The 23,044-nt window shown below is 34.3% G+C and overlaps 2 protein-coding genes across 2 annotated transcripts; both read left to right on the plus strand.

The window, feature by feature from the left end:
• The first annotated feature begins 4,055 nt into the window (after nt 1–4,055).
• On the plus strand, nt 4,056–7,150 carry LOC114179511 (WAT1-related protein At5g47470-like). The gene is given in 8 exon segments (XM_028065870.1): nt 4,056–4,575; nt 4,645–4,710; nt 5,416–5,532; nt 5,677–5,923; nt 6,020–6,181; nt 6,699–6,747; nt 6,750–6,849; nt 6,953–7,150. Coding segments are annotated over 8 exon segments (1,044 nt in total). The 5' UTR covers nt 4,056–4,384; the 3' UTR covers nt 7,065–7,150.
• An 8,496-nt stretch (nt 7,151–15,646) lies between these two features.
• On the plus strand, nt 15,647–17,155 carry LOC114176802 (zinc finger protein ZAT1-like). The gene has a single exon (XM_028061965.1). The coding sequence runs from the start codon at nt 15,963–15,965 to the stop codon at nt 16,821–16,823; it is 861 nt and encodes a 286-aa protein (XP_027917766.1). The 5' UTR covers nt 15,647–15,962; the 3' UTR covers nt 16,824–17,155.
• The last annotated feature ends 5,889 nt before the right edge of the window (nt 17,156–23,044 follow it).

Consider the following 23,044-nt stretch of genomic DNA (forward strand, 5'->3'; position numbering starts at 1 on the left):
TGTGGATTTGGTAGTACATTGATGAACATCAGTAGCTGTGGAAGAAGAATCATTGGGAGACTGCTGAATCAAGGCGAGAAGAGCTTCATACTGCTCTCTAGAGAAATCAAACTGAGCTTCATCTTTGTCATCCTTTCCGACACGAAGATTGGCAGTAGAGGAGACAATATCAACCATACTAGCATGAGTAGATGGCTTCAAAGGAGGAGGTTGAACTTTAGTGTGGAGGTTAGAATCTTGAGGCACACCTAGCTTAATCCAACCAGAATCAGAGGTATGATTGGTTCGGTGACAATGGTCACAATATCTAGGATTGCAGCCACCAAACCGAGGAAAGCGGCCTCGTCCACGATTACTAGAGAAACCACTGCGAAAATTTTTACTATGAGTATTGGCCATGGCAGGAAATCAACAGCAAAGGAAAAAAAATGCGGAAGGCGATTTAAATCTGATACCATGTTAGAAATATATAAGCCATGAGAGAAAGAAGAAAGGATGCGTACAAAAAACGCACAAGAAAAGTTTAGGTAAAAACCAACTCAAGAGAGTTTGCTATTTGATTTATTAGAACCTTTGTTCAATATATAGAGTACAATGTCCCATCATATAGAGGGAAAAGTAAAAAACAAAATAAAATAGAATATTTTATAATAATAAAAGAGAATCAAATATATGATATCTCTATCAATATAAATAAAAGCAGAAGATATATAATATCTTTATCAAAAAGAAAAGTCAAACAGAGAACACAAACACAGAGAGAAAGTGTAAGCTAGAAATAAAAAAAAATTTCATCATATATGTATATAGACATATCTTTAAATAGACATTTTAGTAAGCACACAAGGCATGTGAAGACAAACAAAGCAAGACCCTCAAACTCAATTATCTGGATTATGCACTTGATATAGAATTCTAAAGCAAGTGTGCACATGTGCTGGTTTCTATATTCTGGAGAGTCTAGACACAAGGATTATCACCCAACCACACACAAGGTTAATCCCATTATGCATTGGGCTCAAACACTTCCCAAGACTAGGATCTCCTGCCACTCCACCACCACACAATTCATTCTACTCTATATGAGTGTGAATGATTATCAGAGTTCAGAATACCTTCCTTTATCTAGACATCTCCTATATCAAGGCATACACTACCCACACCATCACCAAGAATTTCCCTCAAAACTCTTTCATCATCAACATTCCACATGTTATCTCATAATAATTGTCATCTCATGTTACACACATCAAGTACAGGTATAAAAAAAATTTCACATCATTCATGCATAGCTTCATACATCATATTTTGAACATTAACTCAGTCAATCATAAGTTAAAATAAGGAATTAAAATTCTACAGCAATTCTCGCTTAAGCTAGACTGGTCTGGCTTAAGTTAGAAATTCTTACTTAAGCTAAAATTTGAACAGAGAGCAAAGTGGAATTCTCCTATTCTCGCTTAAGCTAGACTGATCTCGCTTAAGCTAGAAATTCTCGCTTAAACTAGAGTGTTTTCGCTTAAGCTAAAAATTCTAGTTTAAGCTAAAATAACATATTTCACTAGTTTCAACATGCAAAAACCAAAAATACCAAACAACAAAACTAAAAACACAACCACGAACATCAAACCAACATTTTAAGCATGATTAAAAACCAAAAACATGCAAGACACTTAAAAAAAAAGTTTTAAAGTCCTAGCTTGCCTTACCTTAAACAGAGATTAACTCTGCCAAACAAGCTTCAACAAGAGAGTAACACAACACTACTACTACTTAAGGAGCTGACAACCAAGATCAAGAAAGGAACAGTGAGGCCATGAGCACAAACATAATCAGGCCAAAACTTCGAAACAAAAACAAAACAGAAAATGGGACAGAGGTTTAGTTCGACTTACAAGGGAGATGAGCATTCAATAAGCTCGGAGGAGGTCATAGTTCAAGCCCTAACAAAACTTCTATTTTATGAGGGAGAAAATGAAAGTGAATTGTTTGGAAAAAGAATACAAAATAGGGAGTTAGTGGCTGAAAGGAGGTCTTGGGGATAATAAGTAGACTGACCCTAGATCTTTTAATAACACCAGGTCCAAAACATTTTTAAGACATAAAATGGGTCTTACAAATATGATGGTTATATGATGGTTATATGATTAAAATTTATAACTAAATTTTTTTAATTATATAATATATTAAAATAAAAAGTGTATGCACATGTCGTTATTATATTTTGTAATATAATTCTACATAAAATAAATATAACACAAAATTGATGTTGACATTAATGGATAGCTAAAAAAATGAATTATAGAAATTAATAATATAAATACTAATTACAATAATGAATTATACTAATAATAATAACAATATAAATAATAATAATAATAATAAGATTAAAAACTAATATTTGGATATGATTTTGTCTGTGTTAAATCATAAGATTTATATAATAATGGAATAATTACAACGAGTAATATCAATACTAATAACAACAAATGAATTATAATAATAATAAGAATATAAATATTATTAATAATAGTATAATAATAATAATATACAAATAATAATAATAAAAATAAAAAATAATATTGAAATATAAATTTGTTTGTATTAAATTATAAAATAATAATTGATTAATGATAAGTAATAAAATAATATAGTTATATAATTAAAATTTACAATTTAAGTTAGTTATATATTATATTAAAACGAAATAAATATATACATTGTTAAAGTAATGTATGTACACTATGAAATATATAATAGTAAACGATGTTAAAAGTTATCAATAAAATCACATGCGAATATAAATAAATAAATATATATTAAAATATATTTACCTATGAAATCATATATTATTATTTTTAATAATAAATATTAATGTTAAAAAATAAGACTTGAATATGAATTTATTTGTACTAAACTATAAAATTAATATAATGAATGATTAGTGACGTTTAATGATAACATTAAATTTTTGAATTAAACTTTGTAATCAAGTATTATATTAAATAAAATATTTTAGCTTGTCTTTTTTTTTTTGGTATGGTTAGTAAATTTATGATATAAAAATTATATGTTTCTACTAATAATAATAATAATAACTAGTGGAAACACAGTCGCGATATCACGCTCGTGTGTAGGCATTTTTTAAATATACGTATTATTAAATTAATATATAAAATAAAATTATATTTATTAAAAATAAAGTAAACTATATCAGAAAAGATAAAAGAATAACAGTTAATAAATATAAAAAAAGTGAAGAAACAGAAATAAATGATTTTATAAAAAACTTGTAAAAGTAACGGACAATTTTAAAAAAATTAATAAATAATTATATTTTAAAGGGTAAAAGCGAAATTTAGAAATGTGAACACAAGAGAGGGAATCATCTTTATATATTGTTATAGATAATAATAATAATAATTATTATTATTGTATGACTAATATTAATAAGAATTTTTAGAAAGCAATTTTTAGAGAGAAAAAATATTTTATTAAATTTCTATTTATAATTAAATATTTTATTATTAAAATAATTCGGTCTCATTATTTTAAAATAATATCACTTCTAAAATATAATTTTTTAGATTCACATAAATACGAAAGAGATGAGGTAAAAAAAAGAATAAATATCACAATTCTTTTTATTTTTTAAATTATTTTATTTTTTTATATATGTATAATGTCATTTTATTTTATTTTTAATATATATATATATATATATATATTAATTATTTTTCTCTTTTTTTTAGTGAAGGTAACATCGTGATTTTATGATAAAAAATAAACTTAAATAGACATTCTAAACTTTCTAGTTATAATTATAATATGCTGACATAAAATTTCAGTATGAAAAATATATACTTTTGCTAACAACTAAATGAAACATTGATTAAACAAAACAGTTGTCATGTAATAAAGTTATTTTCTCATAACATATTGTAAGAACAGAAAGGAACGGACAATCCCCCCTATATCCAAGGAAAACAAAATCTAGATTTAGATTTAGCAATCAACATTTGAACGTAAAACAACTCCCTCTATTTATGTCTGAAAAAAAAAAAAAAATCAACTGAAAATATCTTATCTGAGGGATGACAAAAGAAATTCTGGGAAGAAGGGTTGACAAGAGAGAAAGAAAGGTTGGTAGAAGAACGTGGAGGGTAGCCAGCTCAGTTCTATAATCTAACTCAGATTTCACATGCAACAAGTTTCCACAAAAAACAACATTTCTATTTTTGCTTCTGTCGTTGTCTGCAACCATAACCAACATGCAATAAAGGAAGTTGGAAAACGAGAATGAAGAGAGGATAGGTGGTAACGTACATGTCCTCTCTTGGTGTCAGTTTGAATTTGATTTGCAGAGAGGAAAGTTACGACGAGAATGGTGAATGGAGGGTTGGTGGAAGATGTTGCAGTGATCGGAGGGTTGATAGGGGTGCAATTTGTTTACGCAGGAAACGCTTTGTTGCTCAGTTATCTTATGTCTTTGGGCCTCGAATCTCTTACCATTGTCACTTTTACTTCCTTTGCTACGTTCCTTATTCTCTTACCCTTTGCCTTCTATTTCGAAAGGTTCATCTCCTTCTCTCTCTGCATTTTTCTTCTTTTGGGATGCAATTTCATCATAAACACCTTTTGCAGGTGTAAATGGCCCACCAAAGTTGGTTTCAAGTTGCTTGCACAGCTTTTCTTGCTTGCACTAGGAGGGTACGCAAATCTTATGACCAACTTCTCAATTTCTATATTAAATTTTCATCTCAATTTGAATTCATGTTTTCTTTTCTGGTGTAAAACTATACATTTTTTCTTAATTAATTCCATTTTCTTTTTAAATTCGGGGAGCGAAGTTGTTTTTGAATATTAATCCAACAAAAAAGTTGCATAGAGCATGCTGGGTTTTGACTTTTGAATCCCAGTTATGGGTAGAGATTTAATTGGAGGATAATTATTTTAGGGGATTGTTGAAGGGTGATAGAAACATCATCATGGATTTTTGGGAATATCTGATAATCTGAACCCTAGAATCTCTCTAACACAATCTTGCTTGTGTCATGCACCAGAATCTTTATTTTCCAACTATTAAGTGCAAAAACACCGTGGTTTGAGCTAATTAATCCCTTTATTTTAGGAACCCTTATCTTATAATTTTCCCTACGGATTGCAAAGGCTTACCTTTATAATGAAAGGTGGGTACTATTTTAAGGAATTTGATGACTGTAAAAGGACATAAATTGTTGTGTAGCTCATGAACCATTAGCGTTTTGGATTTAACAAAAAATGACAAATCAATATCATTACTCCATTTTCTAATTACCTTACCCAAAGGGCTATTATGTTATTTTTACCTTTTCCTTTATTCCTTTTTCTTTCTCTTGGTAGTTATTCATATAGGGTTGGTATCATGGTATGCAGGGTAACACTGTTCCAGTCTCTATTCCTTAAAGGAATCAATCTAACCTCACCAGCAATGGGAACAGCCATGCCAAATCTTGCACCAGGTCTCATCTTCATCATGGCATGGATTTTTCGGTAATATGATCTATTTTTCATGAACTTTATAATTTCAGTATTTCTCTTATATATGTATATGTTTAGTTAATTAAAAAGGTGTAGGATTTCGCTAGTATCTATATAATTTCAATGCTAATTAATGAAAATTTTGATGTTAGGCAGGTTGGAAAAAGTGAAGTTAAGCTGCACATACAGTAGAGTAAAAATAATTGGCACATTGCTTTGTGTCTTAGGAGCTCTCACACTGAGCATGATGCAAAGCATCTCTGCACCTCCTAAGTCCACTAAAGTGGGAACAATTCAATCACCATCTCCACCAACACATGTAACATTTGACAGACACAAGTTAATCGGTTGTCTCTATCTTTTGGTCGCAATCCTCATATTGTCAAGCAACATTGTCCTACAGGTAACATACATTGTGATGCTTTTACATCAAACAATTTTCATTTCTTATTTGTCATGTTTTCAAACATGCTATTACCGAAAATTGTGATTCTTGTAGGCCTTTACTCTAGAAGATTTTCCTGCACCGATGTCCTTGTGTTCAATAACTTGCTTTTTTGGGACATTCATGACTATCGCAGTTCAATTAATTGAAGATCACCAATTCAAAACTGGTTGGCCTGGTGTGAGTGTCTCAGACATGATTGGATATTCTCTTCTGGTAATTTCAATATACAGATAACATTGTTATATTTCGTTTTGACAATTTTAAAACCCCAACATGAAGAGACATTGAAAAAGAGGTAGCATGTGATTGTATAATGCAGCTTTTGGAGCCTTTCAACTAAGGTTTCTCTCAAAAACTGAAATTAAGCCTAATTCAATCTTACAAAAAAAATCGGCTAGGTAAAATTTACACCTACTTATATAAATTGGCCTAATCTCTAGTTAGTTTATCCTAGTGAAATTTGTTGTTTGCTGGATCTAGTTCATTCATTATCATCGAACTACACATTAATATCTAATCTCACACTTGAGATGTATATGTCTCGATATGAGGGGAGTGGGTTAAACATCTCACATCAAATAGAGATCAGGTCAATTTACAATGTACAAGTGAGTAAAAACCTCACTTTACAAGCCTGTTTTATAAAATTGAATTAGGTTTAAAGTTCATTTTTTAGTTTCGTATACAAATGTACTGTATAAGTAACATTTTGTTATATTGTAATGCCCAGGCAGGTGTAGTGAGTGGAATATGCCTGACTGTGAATTGTTGGGCACTTAAAAAAAAGGTCCAGTGTTGGTGTCCATGTTCAGCCCTATTGGCACAGTCTGCTCAGTCATTTTCTCAGTTGTTACTCTAGGACACACCACCAACATTGGAAGGTACTTTCATAATATTCTAGCTACCTATGTACATTTTTTTTTTTCGATGTTTCATATGATTTCTCAAGTACAGTATCTTATTGTTGAGTACACTGTATTGCAGCTTAGCAGGTATGTTCCTGATGTTCACTGGGCTCTACTTTGTGCTTTGGGCCAAAGGGAAAGAAGGTTGCTTTGAGAGTGAATATGATGCAGAGAAGCCTCTTTTAAGTTAACATTCTTTTCATATGTCAAAAGTAGTATCATGTAGTATGTACTTATTTTATCCATAGAAACAGAGTAAATGAAATAGAACTTTATTCACAAATCTTACTTCTAAGTTCTAATCAAATACGCGATGCAATTAGATTAAAGCGTAATAATACATTTTGAAATATCAGAAGTGGTAAATAGTACTATGAAACAATACTCACACCAATGATCTTATGTCACATGACAAAGTAAGCTCTAACAAAGTGTTCTACCAGAATTTAACTTTTTGGCAGAACCAATGTTGGTGAAAAAACAGCTTTTTAAATTTCTCGAGTACTCTGAAAGAAGGTAGAAGCCTATTGACAACTAAGATTTTTCACCTCTTTTAACTGTTGAGCTAGCTAGACATGGCATAGGATGCAACTAAAGCAACTCGGTGTAGCAGCACAGGATCTTGTGATGCCATTTTTGGGACCACCATTTTGAAGAATTAACACTTTTTATTTAACATGATTTTGTTAAAGAAGTGTAGAAGAAAGAAAATGGACATGCAAAAAGATTGAGAACACAGTAAACGCCATGATGGTATCAATGAATACTAACGAGTTTATATATGGTGTATATTTTTTGTGGCCTTTGAGATATACATAAATAACATGAAGCTACTACTAAGGGAGGTTTCGAAAGTTCACTAAAATAACTTAAGTGGTGGATATCAAAAGTGGTAAAGCCACTTTTTTTGTGAAATGAAAGAGTCACAGAATATTAATCAAACAAGTAGCAAATTTTAATGGTGCAAGTTTCCTACTTTTTTGCCACCAATAAATGTTGAAGGTTTACTATTTTTGCGGCGAGACATTAGAGATTCTAGAGTCCGTTTTTAAGCTCAGCCAATAAATACAAGTATCTTCTTGTGTATTCCTTTTACTTTTCGAGAGTATCATTGCTTTCTCCTTCGTTCAAAGAGAAAACACAACTATCACCCACTTCATCAAATCTCTTATTCTCATCCCTAATTTTTTTTTTCCATATTTTATGATTTTTTTACTTAAATTACTTTACCTATTTCTGTTTTTTTTTCAAGTTTATTTTAGTGTTGTGGTATTATATGGTTTTTTTTATTGTATAATTGGTAAGTTTTTAGAACGTAATTGTCTGGTTGATATAAGAGTTTCACATGCAAAATCCTTAACCTTTAAAACAATTGTTAATTTAGAGGATAAACCATGTGCAAATTTGATAAACAAAATACTCTATTTTTATTGGCTTTAAAAGAAACGTGAAATTCGAAACTTAATTCTGGTTAAAAATAGTTAAAAAATAATATACAAGGTATCCATTTCTTTACATGAAATGGATATATCTAAATTTTTAGCTTATCTTTATTTTTATAAATGATTATATATTATAGAGTTAAATATGTTTTTGTCCTTTAACTTTGAGTGAAAATTGAAATTAGTCTCTTTTAAAAACATTGAATCAATTTAGTCAATTATCTTTAGAAATACGTGAATTTATGTTAGGAATCCAAGTGTGATTCTAAGTCCCACATTGGCTAGAAATGAGAAAGTAGAGCACTATATAAGAATAAAGACCCATAAACCCATTGCCTTAATGTTTTGGGTTGAGAGTGGTGTCAATATCTTATGTGGTTAGGCTCAAGTCTTATTGGTGTTTGTTCTCCCTAGTGAAACCCCCTCCTTGTAAAACCTAACAAGTGGTATCAGAGCCGATGGTTAAAATCGGTTCAGACGAGAGTTCCAGGTAAGTCCTACATTGGGTTGAGAGTGGTGTCAAGGTTAGGCTCAAGTCTCAACTAACATTAAATTGAACATGGGTCAAACCGTATAAAAAAACTAATATACTATCATAAAATGTATCTGAAATGTCAAACTTAATAAAATTTTATTAAAAGAACTAAATTTACTTACATATTTATAAAGATTCAAGGTTTTCAATATGGACCAATTCCCTTTTTCATTAAAAGTTGAAAGAAAAAAAACATATTTAATCCTATATTATATATGACAAAACTTATATATGAAGTGATTCGCGTAAAAATTACATGTAAATCTGTGTAAATTTGTGTAAACATTCTCAAAAATATCGAAGAGAGTTATCCATTTTTAATCCCTCTATTGTTCAATTCTATTTGACATTAAAAATAGACATGTCAACTGTTTTTCCCACATATTTCTCAGTATTGAATTAACTTCTTCAAAACCAAACTTGTTATAGCATTGATTTTGACTCAGGTCAGAGTAGAGAGTATTAAATAATATTGAAATATAAATGAATATAATTTTGGATAAATTTGTACATATTCGATTGATATATTTTCTTTATTATTTTGAATGTAAGCAAGTTTACGATGTTAGATTAAAAAATGCTATATATTAAACTTACGCCTCTTTGATCTCCTAATAAATCTTTTTAAAAGACCCCCCAATAATATCATCATAAATGTTCAACAATTCTTATGAGAATCACTTTGGTTCCATTAAAAAGTACCCAAAACGGATCTGAGTTAATGGCCACAATGTGTCAACTTTCTCGCCAATTGATGTCATTTCTCATTTTTCTTTTTTTGGATTTCCAATATGACCTGGGCATTTAAACATGAATTTTGCTTTGCCCATTGTAATATACCTTTAAGACGTGCTTCTCTTTTGTAGTGTCTTCAATGTTCAATCACAAGTCACAAAAGTTAGGCTACGGAAAACACAATTTTCAGAATCGGACACTCCATGTGCTGTGTTACACAACATTAATCTATTCTCATTCCTCTTCAGAAGGCCACACAATCAAATTCTCACAAGGAACTTTCTAAACTCACATCATTTTCTACCATTATTACTATTTTTTTTTCTAGACAATATTTTGACATCTTTCTTTTACGACTTGAGATAACATTTTTTAATTGATTTTCAAATACAGTCAAAAAAAAAAAAAACGAAAAATCACTTTTAAAATTTGGATGATCATTTCCCTGTTCGTCAAAAAAGTTTCTTGAAAGTCTATTCTGAACTCTCGCATGGATGAAGTGTCCATGCCACTTACCTATCCAGAAAATTTGGATTTGACTTATCACCCCACTCTAAAAGTTTCATCATATTTTAATTTTGAATTTTTACAACAGCCGCAAGAGATAAGGTGCTGAGTTCTGCCTAACTTTTCAACTCAAAACCACCACCATTGGTTTATCGTTTTAGAAAAACCAAGAATTTTTTACAGGTTGGATCTCTGTTGTGTTTAATGCAATTCAACAAACCCCATAGCTATTTCTTTTCTCCACCATTTATTTATTAATTGCATTTGCCGGCGTTGATCAAGCAATTACTCGGGATTCGGTAACATGGCATCAAATTAATAAATACTAATGCAAGTTGTGCATTCCATGCAACATCAATTTCCCATTCACCCACCAAAGCACCATCTTGGATACTCTTTTAACTCATAATCAATTTTTTTAATGCAATGAATCTGACGGTGATGATCAATGGTTGAATGGTGGAGCATATGAGAGGCTATTCCACCGTAGAATCCACCCTCTTATTATCTCAGCATCATCTGTGAACACCGATAAAAGTGCGAAACGGTAATTAGTCAGATGATAAATGATTAAAGTACATAACCAGGAATTTTTATCACTGTTTCTTCCTTTTTGCACTCTCACTCTATGCTTGTACTATATAGGTAAAGTGATTATCAACATAAGTATTGCATAGTTCAAATGTTTAATTCAAAAGTGTATATATTAAAGTTGAACCGAGCTTTCCGTTTAACTCAATTTTACTAAAATCGATTTTGTAAGTTGAATTAGGTTTAAAGTTTATGGTATCAGAATCATAGTTTAGAATCTCGGCGTGAGAGAAATGTGTTGGAGAACCTGCATTGATTAAAGATAAGTTTATAATAATACAAATATCACTTTACGAGTCAGTTTTGTAAAATTAAGTTAGAATTAAAATAATAATGTAATTTTTGAAGATGTTGTGGTTGTTGTTTTATTTTTGGGTTTTGTGTTTTGTAGGCATAGGAGTTTGTATAGGTTGGTTGCAGTTCCAGCAGACAAGGGGAACAAAAGGGAAGAAGAGGTCCAGTGTTGTAGGCCATTCCATAATCTTGACACATGTCTCTCATGTTTGGTCTATTCCTGTTGCACCGAAGTGTGGTCCCTCGTGATTCATCTCTTGTTCGAATGCAAAAGCAATGCCTCATCGTTGTCATCATGCCTGTCATAATATGCTTGACTTGGAAGCTAAAAACAAACATTTGATAGGTAAGACTTAAAGCTAGGTTGGTTCTTTTTTGGAGCAAACCAAGTCTCAAAGTGCACCACATTTTTCATTTTTCTAACCATGTCTTCCTCTTATGTGACCCGACCCTACATTCATTTCATTCCCTACTGAAGTCAAACTCCTCAAGGATCAAAATTTGCAAGAACTCAAGTGCAAGCAAATAGTTTTCTAACTAGACTCTACCCACTGCTGCTACCACCACTCTGCTTGCAAAAAGCAGAATCAACAAAAAGAGAAAAAGAAAAAAGATTTACCACTTTATGTTTGTTGTTCGGACAGCATTTACTATTTGGTGTTCAGTTTGAATGCAGTAGCAATTTCATCTAATTATTTATTTTCTGTCACAAGACATGAGTGATTTAAAGCAGTACCTTCTTGTAATTTGAAATCCCTGCATGTTAATTAATATGGTAAACACAAGGCTGGTATTTATCACTGTCACAGAATTTATACTGGGCTAAACCAACTACTACTCATGGATGCTAGCAGACTTTGATGTTCTCTCTTACCTATACCTTTTACTTTTTAGTGATTTTACGCAAATCATTTAATACGCACAATAATTACAACTTTTTTCTCATTTGTCAGATGCTTCTTTAAATTTTTCACAACATTTTTTTCCACATTGATTAATTAGTTATCTATTCACAATTTTCCGTAACTATCTTTATATAGCAGTTTCACTCATTCAAGCTCAGATTTGGTCTAAACGTCATCTTCATCAAGGTATGTGACATGACCTTCTGTAACAATTAAACTCAACTAGTTTTGTTCTATGGAAACTTTGAAAAAAAAAAAAGAAATTGCTTAGTTAGTGAGATTGCTTAAGTTAAAAGCCATGTTCTGTTTAAAATTTAAAATACGTTCCCTTTTCACTTTAGGCGTATGCAGAGTTCCAATTATATCTTTTCCAGTAGCAGTTGCATGCTTTGTTGAATGTTGAAGTAAGTAAAGAGAGTTAAAACGAGTGAACAGTGTAAAGAGGCAATTATAGCCACAGATTTTGAAGAATTTTGGTATAAGAATTTGTCTTTAGAACGTTATTTAGTCTTGGTTTCTATAAATGTGACATGTCTGGATTTGGAATGCTTCTAACTGTTTGTAGTGTCGTATTGACCTTGTTTGCATCATTGCGTGAGCAGTGAGCTTGATGCGTAGAACAAATTTGATGACTAAACTTTCCACGATTAAAATTTGTTTTAACTTTCTTTTACCATAACAACCATAAACTTGAGTATTAATGTGAAGAATCTAGGACAAGAAAAAGAACATCATAGAAAAATGAATTGAAGCATCCTTGACCGAAGCAAGGTACACTGAAACAAAATCAATGATGTGCGTGACCAGTAGCTTGAAGTTTTTTAATCTATTTTGACGAAGTAGATTCGAATAGTTGATGTTACAAGCAACTGCAATATCAACTTTTACTGTATCCAACTGCAAAGTAGGTGTAACTTGAAGTTAAATATGAGGACTTGATTTTAGAATTGGAAGCTTCTGTCATAAAGTGGTTGTAAATGCCTTAAACCTCACCAAATGATGGTTAATAAGGAAACTTCTGCGGTAGTTAAAATGGTTGAAAATGATTGAAATTTGACGATATTAAATGTTTTTCCCCTTTTTCTTATTAACTTTTTATTTATTATTTGACAAAAAGAATTGATTGATAATGTCACTGCTAAAAAAATCTATTTAATTGATGTTTAAAAATATTGTTAACATTGAAGTAGAAAATTAACTGGTGATATTTTTAGACTAAAATTTTAAATCAATGTATATGGATTGTAGCAGACGATCTATAACAATTAAACTCACCAACTAAACACTTAAATACATAATTTTATTATATTTTTGTTTATATAATTTATTATTATAATAATGTAACTACTCATGTTTGAAGAACTTAATGATTTTACAATTACATAAAAACCAAACAGTTACATGAAAGATGGTTTATGCAAGCACAGCTAATTATGTAGACTATTCTTTGCTGAAAAAGATTTTACAATGTAATGATAAGATATGAATGAAGAAAATATTCCATGTATATAGATTAATGGGAAGATTTGCAAAAGTAAATTCACATTAATAATCTTAGCATTAGAGTAATTTTTTGTACATATATAATGATAACATGATACCTATAAAATGAAAACAAACAAACACGTTAAACGTAATAGATGGGAAACTATCTTAGCTTGATATAAACGGAAGATAGAATATAAATTTTTTTTCAATACATGTATTAATCAATGTGATTTTTTACTACAAAATGTAGGACTAAGATGAACAAACCAGAAACCATGTTATTCCCTTCCATTTGAAGTGGGTTAAATTTCTCCCTCGTACATATTCATCAAAATGTACCCAAATTAGTTTGATTTCACTTATACATTGAAAATAAGAAAAAAAATTAAACATGTATCATTTAGTTAATGTACTGTATGGCCCACCGCCGGACCATCAGTCGGGTGGCCACAACAAAACCTCGATCAATAAGTTCAGGGTGAATTAAGATAATACAAGTCAGTAATCAAGTTTAAAAAGCAATTGGGCCATGATTAAGAAACCCTAATCACAGGCCATACCGGAAACTATAAATAGAGGTTCAAGGTAGGTTGGTAAGGAAGGATCTTTAACTTGCATTTATTACAACATTTATTGCTACTAGCCGATCGACCTTGAACTAACTTAAGCATCGGAGCCTTTAGACAGGTATCTCGATCGCTCGACTGACTGAACGGAGCGAGAAAAGGACTGAACTAAACAGAGGATTGAATCAGGTAGCTAAGGAGAACACAGAGCGGAAGGACTTGGGGATAATTTGAGTGTTGATAGTAGGTGCTTAACCCCTACACCCGAGACCGTTAATAAGAAATATAAGAATGATTTAACGGTAAAGTTGAAGAAAGAAAGTGGAAGAAGATTGTTGATTCAACTTTCTCCATTATTAACTACTAGCGATCAACACTATGGATAAGAAAAATTAAAAAAAATAAAAGATATTTAGTTCTTTTTATATTTTATATGATAAATCGAGCAGCCATTATAACTTGTTTTATGAGTTCTCAGTTATTCGTTTAAAATGAAAATGGAGTTAGTGCATAGTCTATTTAGCCTCCAAGTTGTAACTATTGAGCAGCATGACATTTTCCAAATATGATTGCCACATGTTAGGTAACAACAAATTGCCAAGGCGCACCTGTCAATTTATTTTCAACATGCTAGTAATTGGTATATTAACCTTTCAAAATCATGGCTTTATAAAAGAGATGAAAAAAATAAAAATATTAATAGAACAGTGCATTGTTGCTTTAGTTTGGCGAGGTTTGGAGTGGCATGAAGCATTTGTGCTTTGATGGTGATTCTTGGTACGAGTGGTGGCTGAAAGAAGTTAGTGGTATATATAGTGGAGGAGAAAATTTGGACCAAGTAGATACTTTATTTGTTTATTTTCGTAATGTGAAAGATTTTGTAAAATAAGAATTAGTAAGAGTTTGTTGCTCTCGCAATTAGTCTGGGTTTGTTGAGGAGCATCATCATCATCAGTGTCCTCACATTTCTTCTTCTTTCCAATTACCGGTTGTTGGATTTAAGTCTCAGACACAAGTTAACTTCACTTAACCTAAGCACATTCATCAAATTTCTCTTAACCAATGTTTATATATTTATATTCAAAAATTAAAATTAATTGTAATCATAGTAAGCGCATTTTATCCTTTAAAATACATATTAGTTCGGTTCTAAATAAACTAAATTAGAAAAAATTGGAGTTGAAGGAGTTTTTTTATTTTATTATTGTTATTATATAAGGGAGAATCCAATCTTATTTTTTACATGTAGAGAAGTTATATCACATGATAGGAAAATTTGGGAATTTGTTTCAGTAGCGTCATATTGTATTCAATGTTACATTTTGGTTACATCTTGCAATCAGAATTTAATAGAACCACCAATCATTCACATTAGTGAGTTGCACATCACAACCAAATAATGATCCATTATCACACCTTCCATTCCAATGAATAATGAATATATTTCAGGGTCCCATAGGTTTTTTTTTTTTTCCCATGTAAGATAAATTTATCTTATTTAATAATTTGGAAATAAAGTCTGAAATACACAGTTTTACTACATAGCAGTAGGATGAAATTAATGAAAATGATTAATAATGGTAATCTGTGGGTTTATTGAGTTAAGAGTTTGCGAAAGCAGTTTTAAAGTTGTGGTTTGGAGAGCCCTGGAAGCAATAAATGGAAAAAGGTTAATGGAATTGGGCAGCAAGGTTTGCATGTTACTTATGGCTCTTTCTCTGTTGAGGATCACACTTTCTTAATTTTGGGCGCTGGATAATTAATGCCACTGTTATAATGTGTTTTGACATTTTAGCTCGCACACACAAGTCATATTTTATGGTAGGCCAAAGAAAAAAAAATCATAGTTTTGGGGTGTGTCTTTTGGTGGAGGAATGCTTGTCACCTACTCCTTTTAAGTTCCCAATTCCTCCAAAAACACTCTTGTGTGAGACACCACAACAAGAACAACAACCGATAACAATAACAACAACGTTAGAAGAAGAAGTAGAAGTAGTAGTAGAAGTAGCAGTGGTGGTTGCTCCTCATGGACAATAGACACAAATGCAAGCTTTGTTCAAGGTCTTTCAGCAATGGCAGAGCCCTCGGTGGTCACATGAAGGCTCATCTCGCTTCTCTCCCTCTTCCCCCAAAGCCTCAAACTTTAACTCACTCCTCCTTCACTTATTCCTCTTCCTCGGACTCTGAACAAGAACACCTCAAAGAACAAGATTCTCTTAGTTACGCGCTCAGGGAGAATCCTAAGAAGACCTTCAGAGTAACGGATCCTGAAGACAGAGAGAGCGAGACCGAGTCAAAGAACCCAACTCGCCAGCGATCCAAGAGGAACCGGAAATCCGCCATGCTCAAGCTCAGCTTCGTCGTCTCCACGCCTCTCATCACCGAACCCGAACCTGTCAGTTCAGTCTCCGACACCTCCCCAGAGGAAGACGTCGCCATGAGCCTCATGATGCTCTCCCGCGACACGTGGAACGTAGTCACCAATGCAGGTCCACCGCAGAGATCAAAGAGGCGCTGCACGGGATCAGAGTCCAAGCTCAAGAAACTCCGCGGCAAGTGTCTCTGTCACACTTGCGGCAAAGCCTTTCGATCCTCTCGAGCCCTGGGGAGTCACAGAACCATTTGTTGCCGTCAAGAGGAAGCTCAACCTCAAACTCAAACTCAGAATCAAAACAACAACAACAATAGTATTAAGGTTTTCGAATGTCCCTTTTGTTACAAGGTTTTCGGCTCTGGTCAAGCTCTGGGTGGACACAAGAGATCTCACCTAATCCCTTCATCATCTTCAACCGTTAACGATTCCCTTAAATTCAAACAGACTTTCATAGATCTCAACATGCCGGCGCAGCCGGAAGAGGATGACCTTAGTGTTGTCTCTGATGCCTGATTTTCATATCTTTAATTGTTTAATGTTTAGTTCCTGCTGCTAGAGTGATTTTTTTTGTTTTTTATATAAAAGTGGCTGAGAATATTTCCTTATGTTTATTCATAGATCAAATGCTTTTGATTCTACAATGGTGGCCTGAGTATAAGTTATGTGTTTGTTCTTCTTCCTTTTTTTTTTCACTTTTGTTTGTATGAACAGAGTTAGTTATAACTTACACATGGTGAATTACTAGTTAACAGGTGTATTTTATTGGATTGTACACAACTTGGTTCATGGTACTACTAATCTTAAACATAGTTTCAATGCAAATTTGTGATGTGGTTGTGGACCAATAACTCTGGCCTTTCAAGTACTAAAGCGCCGCAGCAGTTCTGTTTTAATGCTGTGGTTCTGTTCTGTCCTTCCAGCTTGCACTTTTGGTTGGAATAAATAAATAAATCGGTTCTTTTTCTTTCTTTTTAAATACGGGCTTCAATTTTGCATTCTTTTGTGCTTGTATTGAGGACTTGGCGTGAAACGTGAAAGCAATGATTCCAAAGAGGGAGTTAGAATATAATAGAACTGTAGAGTGCATTTGTTTATTTATTTCTGTGTGTTGTGGTGCTTTTGGGGTTTCAGAGATAACAGGGAAGATTTTTAAACTCCCTTGAATTTCTGAGGAATAGGGATAAGTATATTTTTGTTTTATTATGGGAAACTTAATCTTCTTTGAAAAGTCGGAAGTATGATGATGGGTAAAAGGAAGAGGCTCGTACTATTGCTGTGGAAGAATCAGTCAGATAAAATTATTAATAAACTAAATGCAAACAAGGAGGCACGAGAGTTTGCTTGAACAGTGAGAGTGAGAGTGATCTTTTTTTTTTTGTTGGGTTTGGTCCCAAAGCAGTATAGGGAGGTGAAGGTAACATGAATCTGAGTTATGGATCATTGATTTGGATCCTTTAAGATAGAGATTGAATGAAGAAAAGCAAAGAAAGTGGGAAAAATAGGACAAATGAGAAGCCTGGCATGGTCCTAAGTAAGTGGCTTGCTTTGCACGATGCTGCAGAGGAATTGGGATTGGAGGTTGAAATCTGGCCATTAGATAAGATGAATAAAACGACAAGATTTACGTTACAAAATAATTGTCGTCTATTCCCAACCTTTCTGCTCCAATGTGATGCTAATTGTCATTTCTGTTCTCAAAGGTAACATATCTGTTTCCTAATCCATACGTTTTACGATTCATTTTGCATTTTGGCACAGGATTCCTATTTTACTTTTTTTCTCTTTCTGGTACAGGTCCCCACCTAGTTAAGCCAATGCGTGTGCTTAGTTTGATGTTAGAAGTTTCAAATCATGTTCTCAACATAATAATAGAATAATTCACAACCGTATTTGAGTGGTGAGAATCTTCAAGAGGGCCCTCACAAGTAATTAAGGAATATTGGATATCGAGAGTGAAAATGGTGAAAGGATTATAAGTGAGATAAATCTACCGATTTCTTTTATGAATTGTCGGTCTGATGAACGTTAAACACACACTGTTTTGATATTTTAAACATAATTTTATTATATTTTAAAATTTTAAAATTAATGATCATATTTTAAAAACACAACAGAGAAAAAGAATAAATGTTTGGTGTGCCAAACTCCCACGGGTTGGAAGAGAGTGGATTAGTAAAATCTCTTTTCCACTAACTAAAGCATAAAAATGTCATTTACTGCAAAGAGGGTTATGTGAAAAAGACATGTGGATCATTAAGAGTCACTTGTAGGAGCACACTTGGTCAATGTTCCTTAAAATAAAAGGATTCTCATCTATGACTCAAATCTACAGTGACCACTTATAAACCAAGGAGATAAGGGATGCCATTGTAATTTCTCCAATAACATTGAATGCTAAGTTATACAAATGGCCCAAGATACGAATAGAAATCCCTAAAATAGTTACTTAGAGGGGTAGTTTTGTCTTTAATTAATGTATCACATGATGTATGTAAGGCCCATTTAAAATATGTTAACTTTTCTGCCCTAAAGTTAGTGGGCCTAAGGCCGGCCCAACGTATAAGGTCCTAAGGTCTGCCCTAATCCCACTCTCACTTTCATTCTCCCAGAAACGCAGCAGCCGTCAACCCTTCCTCCCTTACACAAAGAGCTCTGCTAGGGTTAGGTCTTTCGCCACCTTCAAACTAGCTCGAAGTGGTGCTCTACTCCATGTAAGTACTGTGCTAGCCTTTTTCCGTCTCCATTGTTCCTTTCGTTCATTTCACAGCTAGGGTCCCAAGTAACCCATATCGTGCTTCTGTTTCGCTACCTTTTCAGTTCTGTCATTCGCTCCTTGAGCTGCTGTGCTCGTGCGTTCGGTGTTGGGGGCGTGTTGGGTCGTTTACTAGCTTATTCCAGGTACGGGAAGTTAGGGTTCTAGTTTCGACTCCTTTAGAACTGTTTTTGTGTTGGTTGTTACATTGTATGGTTGGAATCTGTCGTTTTGATGTGTGAAACGCTTTGTATGTGTTGTTTGGCCGGAAAACATGGCGGTACAGCGAAGAACAGTGGCGAGACCTGTTAATCTCGCCCAAGCGAGTCCATCTCGCCTAGGCGGGATGAAACAGGGAGCTCACCTAAGTTTTTTGCGCGAAAAGTCGCCCAGGCGGCTCGCTCAATTTTTGAGCGAGCAGGCAACTCGCCCAAGCGAGAGGGATCTCGCTTAAGCGAGATCCCGTGTTGCCCATGCCCTTGTTTTTGGCGCTCTCGCCTAGGCGAGGGGGGAGGCTCGCCTGAGCGAGCACGTCTCGCCTGAGCGACACCCCTCAGCCTGAGCGAGATGCTGGGCGAGACAGTGCTGTGATTTGGATGTTTAATGCTTCCCGAGTGATCCATGTTGGTTGAGTATGATTGTATGATGATGAACATGTATGTAATGGAGCATGAAGTATATTTTTGGCATAATTCATGAATTGGGGATGAATGGGTGGTATGAGGCTTAGCGTGAGAAATGAATGTGTGGTTTGAAATTAAAGGAACATGATATTGACATGAGACTAGGCCCCAGACTCATTGGGGGTGGTGATGATCGGAGGTATGGATTTGAGATGTGATTGATATGAGGATTAAACTTCAAGGGTTGATATGGAATTGAAAAATATAATTCAATATTCTCTTATTGCTGATTTATGAACGTTGGTCTGTGTCAGCGTGTAATTCCTTGGGGTCTCTAGGTGAGACCTCCGGGGTCGTGCTTCAGTGGTCGGGACGTAATTCCATGGCCCCTGCTAGTGGGTGTTCATGGTGGTGCCCCATCTGTATAACTAGGTAAGGATTCAAGGTAAGGTTGCATCCTGACGCTCCGAGGAGCCAGTTAGTCTCACTTAGAGTGGACTGACTCTTGTGGTGGGAGTAGCAGGAGGCCTGAAACTCATCAAGGGCTAACCTTGTGGTGGGAGAGATTTTGATTCATCGTAACACTGGTAACACATAGCTCAGGATCGAGCAGCTCAGGGTCGAGCAGGGGTATCCACTACAAGTGCAAGCATCCGCTGAATCCGACCGAGTTATACGTATCCGGATGAGTCGAGTCGAGTCGTAGTGTATTGAATGAAGAGTCATAACATGTTTGGTTGCTATGTGGATGAGATGATGAGAATATATTTGATTGCATGTTGAAAATGTTGATTGGCTCTAGCTTACCCGTTTTGTTGCATGGTTGTGATGTATGTGGCTGTTCTTTCTCGCGATGATCATCGACTTGGTTGATGGGAGCAGATGGGCGAAGTTCTCGTGGTCAGCAGGGAAACGGTGATCCAGCAGCTTAGCCTTCTGGGCTAGATCTCACGCTTCTTCTTTCCATGTTTTCTTTAGGGCTATGGCCCCCTGTATTCGTAGTTGTTAGATTGTAAACTCTTAAGTAAACGGTTATCCTACTTTTAGTTGGCATCGTGGTGTGCCCGGTTTTGTAGGGGTGACGTTATGAACCCCAGGACTGCATTGTTGATTTATCTCTGTGTGACGTTTCCTTTAATTTTTTTTGTATTAAATTAAATGGGGCGTTACAATGTATAGTCTTTAGTTTGGAACTTTTGAACAACACGGATTGTGTCATTAATTTAAGAACTATATATGCTTAGTTTTTGTTACAATAATAAAAGAGAAGAAGTCCAATGCTTTCTTAGCCCAATCCATTTCTTGAATCACCTCAGTATATCCTTAGCATCTTTTTCTATTATATTTACTGTAAATATCAGTAGCTTCTAGATGGTCTACGGATTGTAACAATATTCTGTTATTTGCTTTATCTTTGCTTCCACGTTGTATATATTATGCCCACATTGGGATAATGAATACAGACTTTTTCATCCTTCTATATTGTCTTTACATCTTTGTCTTTTTCCCTTTTATGGTATCAGAGCTCCCTCCTGGAGCTCTGTTGATATCATTTTTCTGCTACCATGGCCGCTTCTGTTTCTGCACCTGGGTCCCCTCACAGTGATAACGTTTCAAATCCACCACATTTTAGTGACCCTAGCCAAAATCCATCAAGTCCTTTCTACATACACCCGAGTGAGAATCTCTCCTCTGTCTTAGTTTCTCCTGTCCTCTCCGGTGGAAACTACCACTCTTGGTCTCGTTTCTTTCGCTTGGCTCTCACTTTCAAAAACAAAATGGGGTTCCTTATTGGGTCTATTCCTCTTCCAAGTCTTAATGATCCTACCTATCCTCCATGGGAGCATTGCAACATGCCGCTCATATCATGGCTCATCCATTCTGTCTCTCCTTCGATTGCACAAAGCATCATTTATTTAGATTATGTTGTTGATGTCTGGAATGACTTACGAGAACGGTTTTCTCAAAGTGACCTTTTGCGTATTGCAGAGCTCCAGGAGGAAATTTATGCCTTGAAGCAAGGCTCCCTCACTGTCACAGATTTTTTTACTTCTCTTAAGGCATCTTGGGAAGAGCTTGATAATTTTCGACCTCTTCCACCATGTGCTTGTCAAACCCGTGTTTACCATCAAGAGGACTTTATCATTCGGTTTCTCAAGGGCCTTGATGACAGATTCAGTGTCATTCGTTCCCAAATTTTATTAATGGATCCTCTACCTTCCGTTAACAGAGTATTTTCCATGGTCATTCAAAATGAACGCCAACATGCTATTGTTGTTTATCCTCTCGATGCGCCCAATGATTTTGCTAATAATGTTGTTTCCTCTTCTGCAAATGCCACTGATGCATGTTCTTTTCATGGTACACCTCGCAATAATGGAGGTGGTGGACCAAGCAGAGGAGGCGGTGGTGGCCAAACCCCGCAAGCCAAATCTTCAAAAGTGTGTGTTTACTGTAAGAGAACAGGACACACCGTTGACGTTTGTTATAGCAAACACGGATACCCTTCCGGTCATCCACGATATCCGGGTCGACCACGTTTCTATAGTCCCAACAGTGGTTCTTCTTCTGTTAACAACACTGTCACTGATGACCGCCCTTTTGTGCCGCACCACCTTCTTGAGCAACAACATGGATCAAGTCTTCAATTTACTCAGGCCCAATACCAGCATTTGATGTCTCTACTCCAACAAGCCACTATTGGTGTCAATAGTGATGAGCCTCATTCTTCCACTCGTGCTAATCTCATTCAGAAAAGCCCAACTACCTTTTCTGGTCCCAGTGGTAACACGTCTTTTACTTTTTGCAGTGTTACATCACAAACATCTCATATCCTCTCTTCTAACTCATTATATCATTCTTCATCTTGGATTGTGGACTCTGGAGCAACTGATCACATTAGTTGTTCTCTCAAAAATTTTCAAGTTTTTTCCAAAATAAAACCCATTCATATCCATCTCCCCAATGGGTCCACAATCACTTCACATTATGCTGGAACGGTTCGTTTTGCTCCAAATTTCATAATTTACAATGTGCTTTATGTTCCAGATTTTAACTTTAATCTTTTTTCCATTTCAAAATTTCTTTCCGGTCTCAATTACAAATTAACCTTTTCGGGTCTTTTATGCCAGATACAGGAACTGAGCACAATGAAGATGGTTGATTTGGCTAAGCTTCAACAAGGTCTTTATCATCTAGTCACTCAAGCAAATTCAAGTCTCCCACCTTATGTCCCTTCTGTCAACCACCTTTCCGTCTCTCCCATCAACACAAACAACATATGGCATTTTCGTTTAGGACATTTGTCAAACAAAAAACTCAATGTTTTACATGATCAATATCCTTTTATCTCAAAGCAT

The sequence above is a fragment of the Vigna unguiculata genome, chromosome 3 (assembly GCF_004118075.2).
Source record: "Vigna unguiculata cultivar IT97K-499-35 chromosome 3, ASM411807v1, whole genome shotgun sequence".
In the NCBI taxonomy this organism is placed as follows: Eukaryota; Viridiplantae; Streptophyta; class Magnoliopsida; order Fabales; family Fabaceae; genus Vigna; species Vigna unguiculata.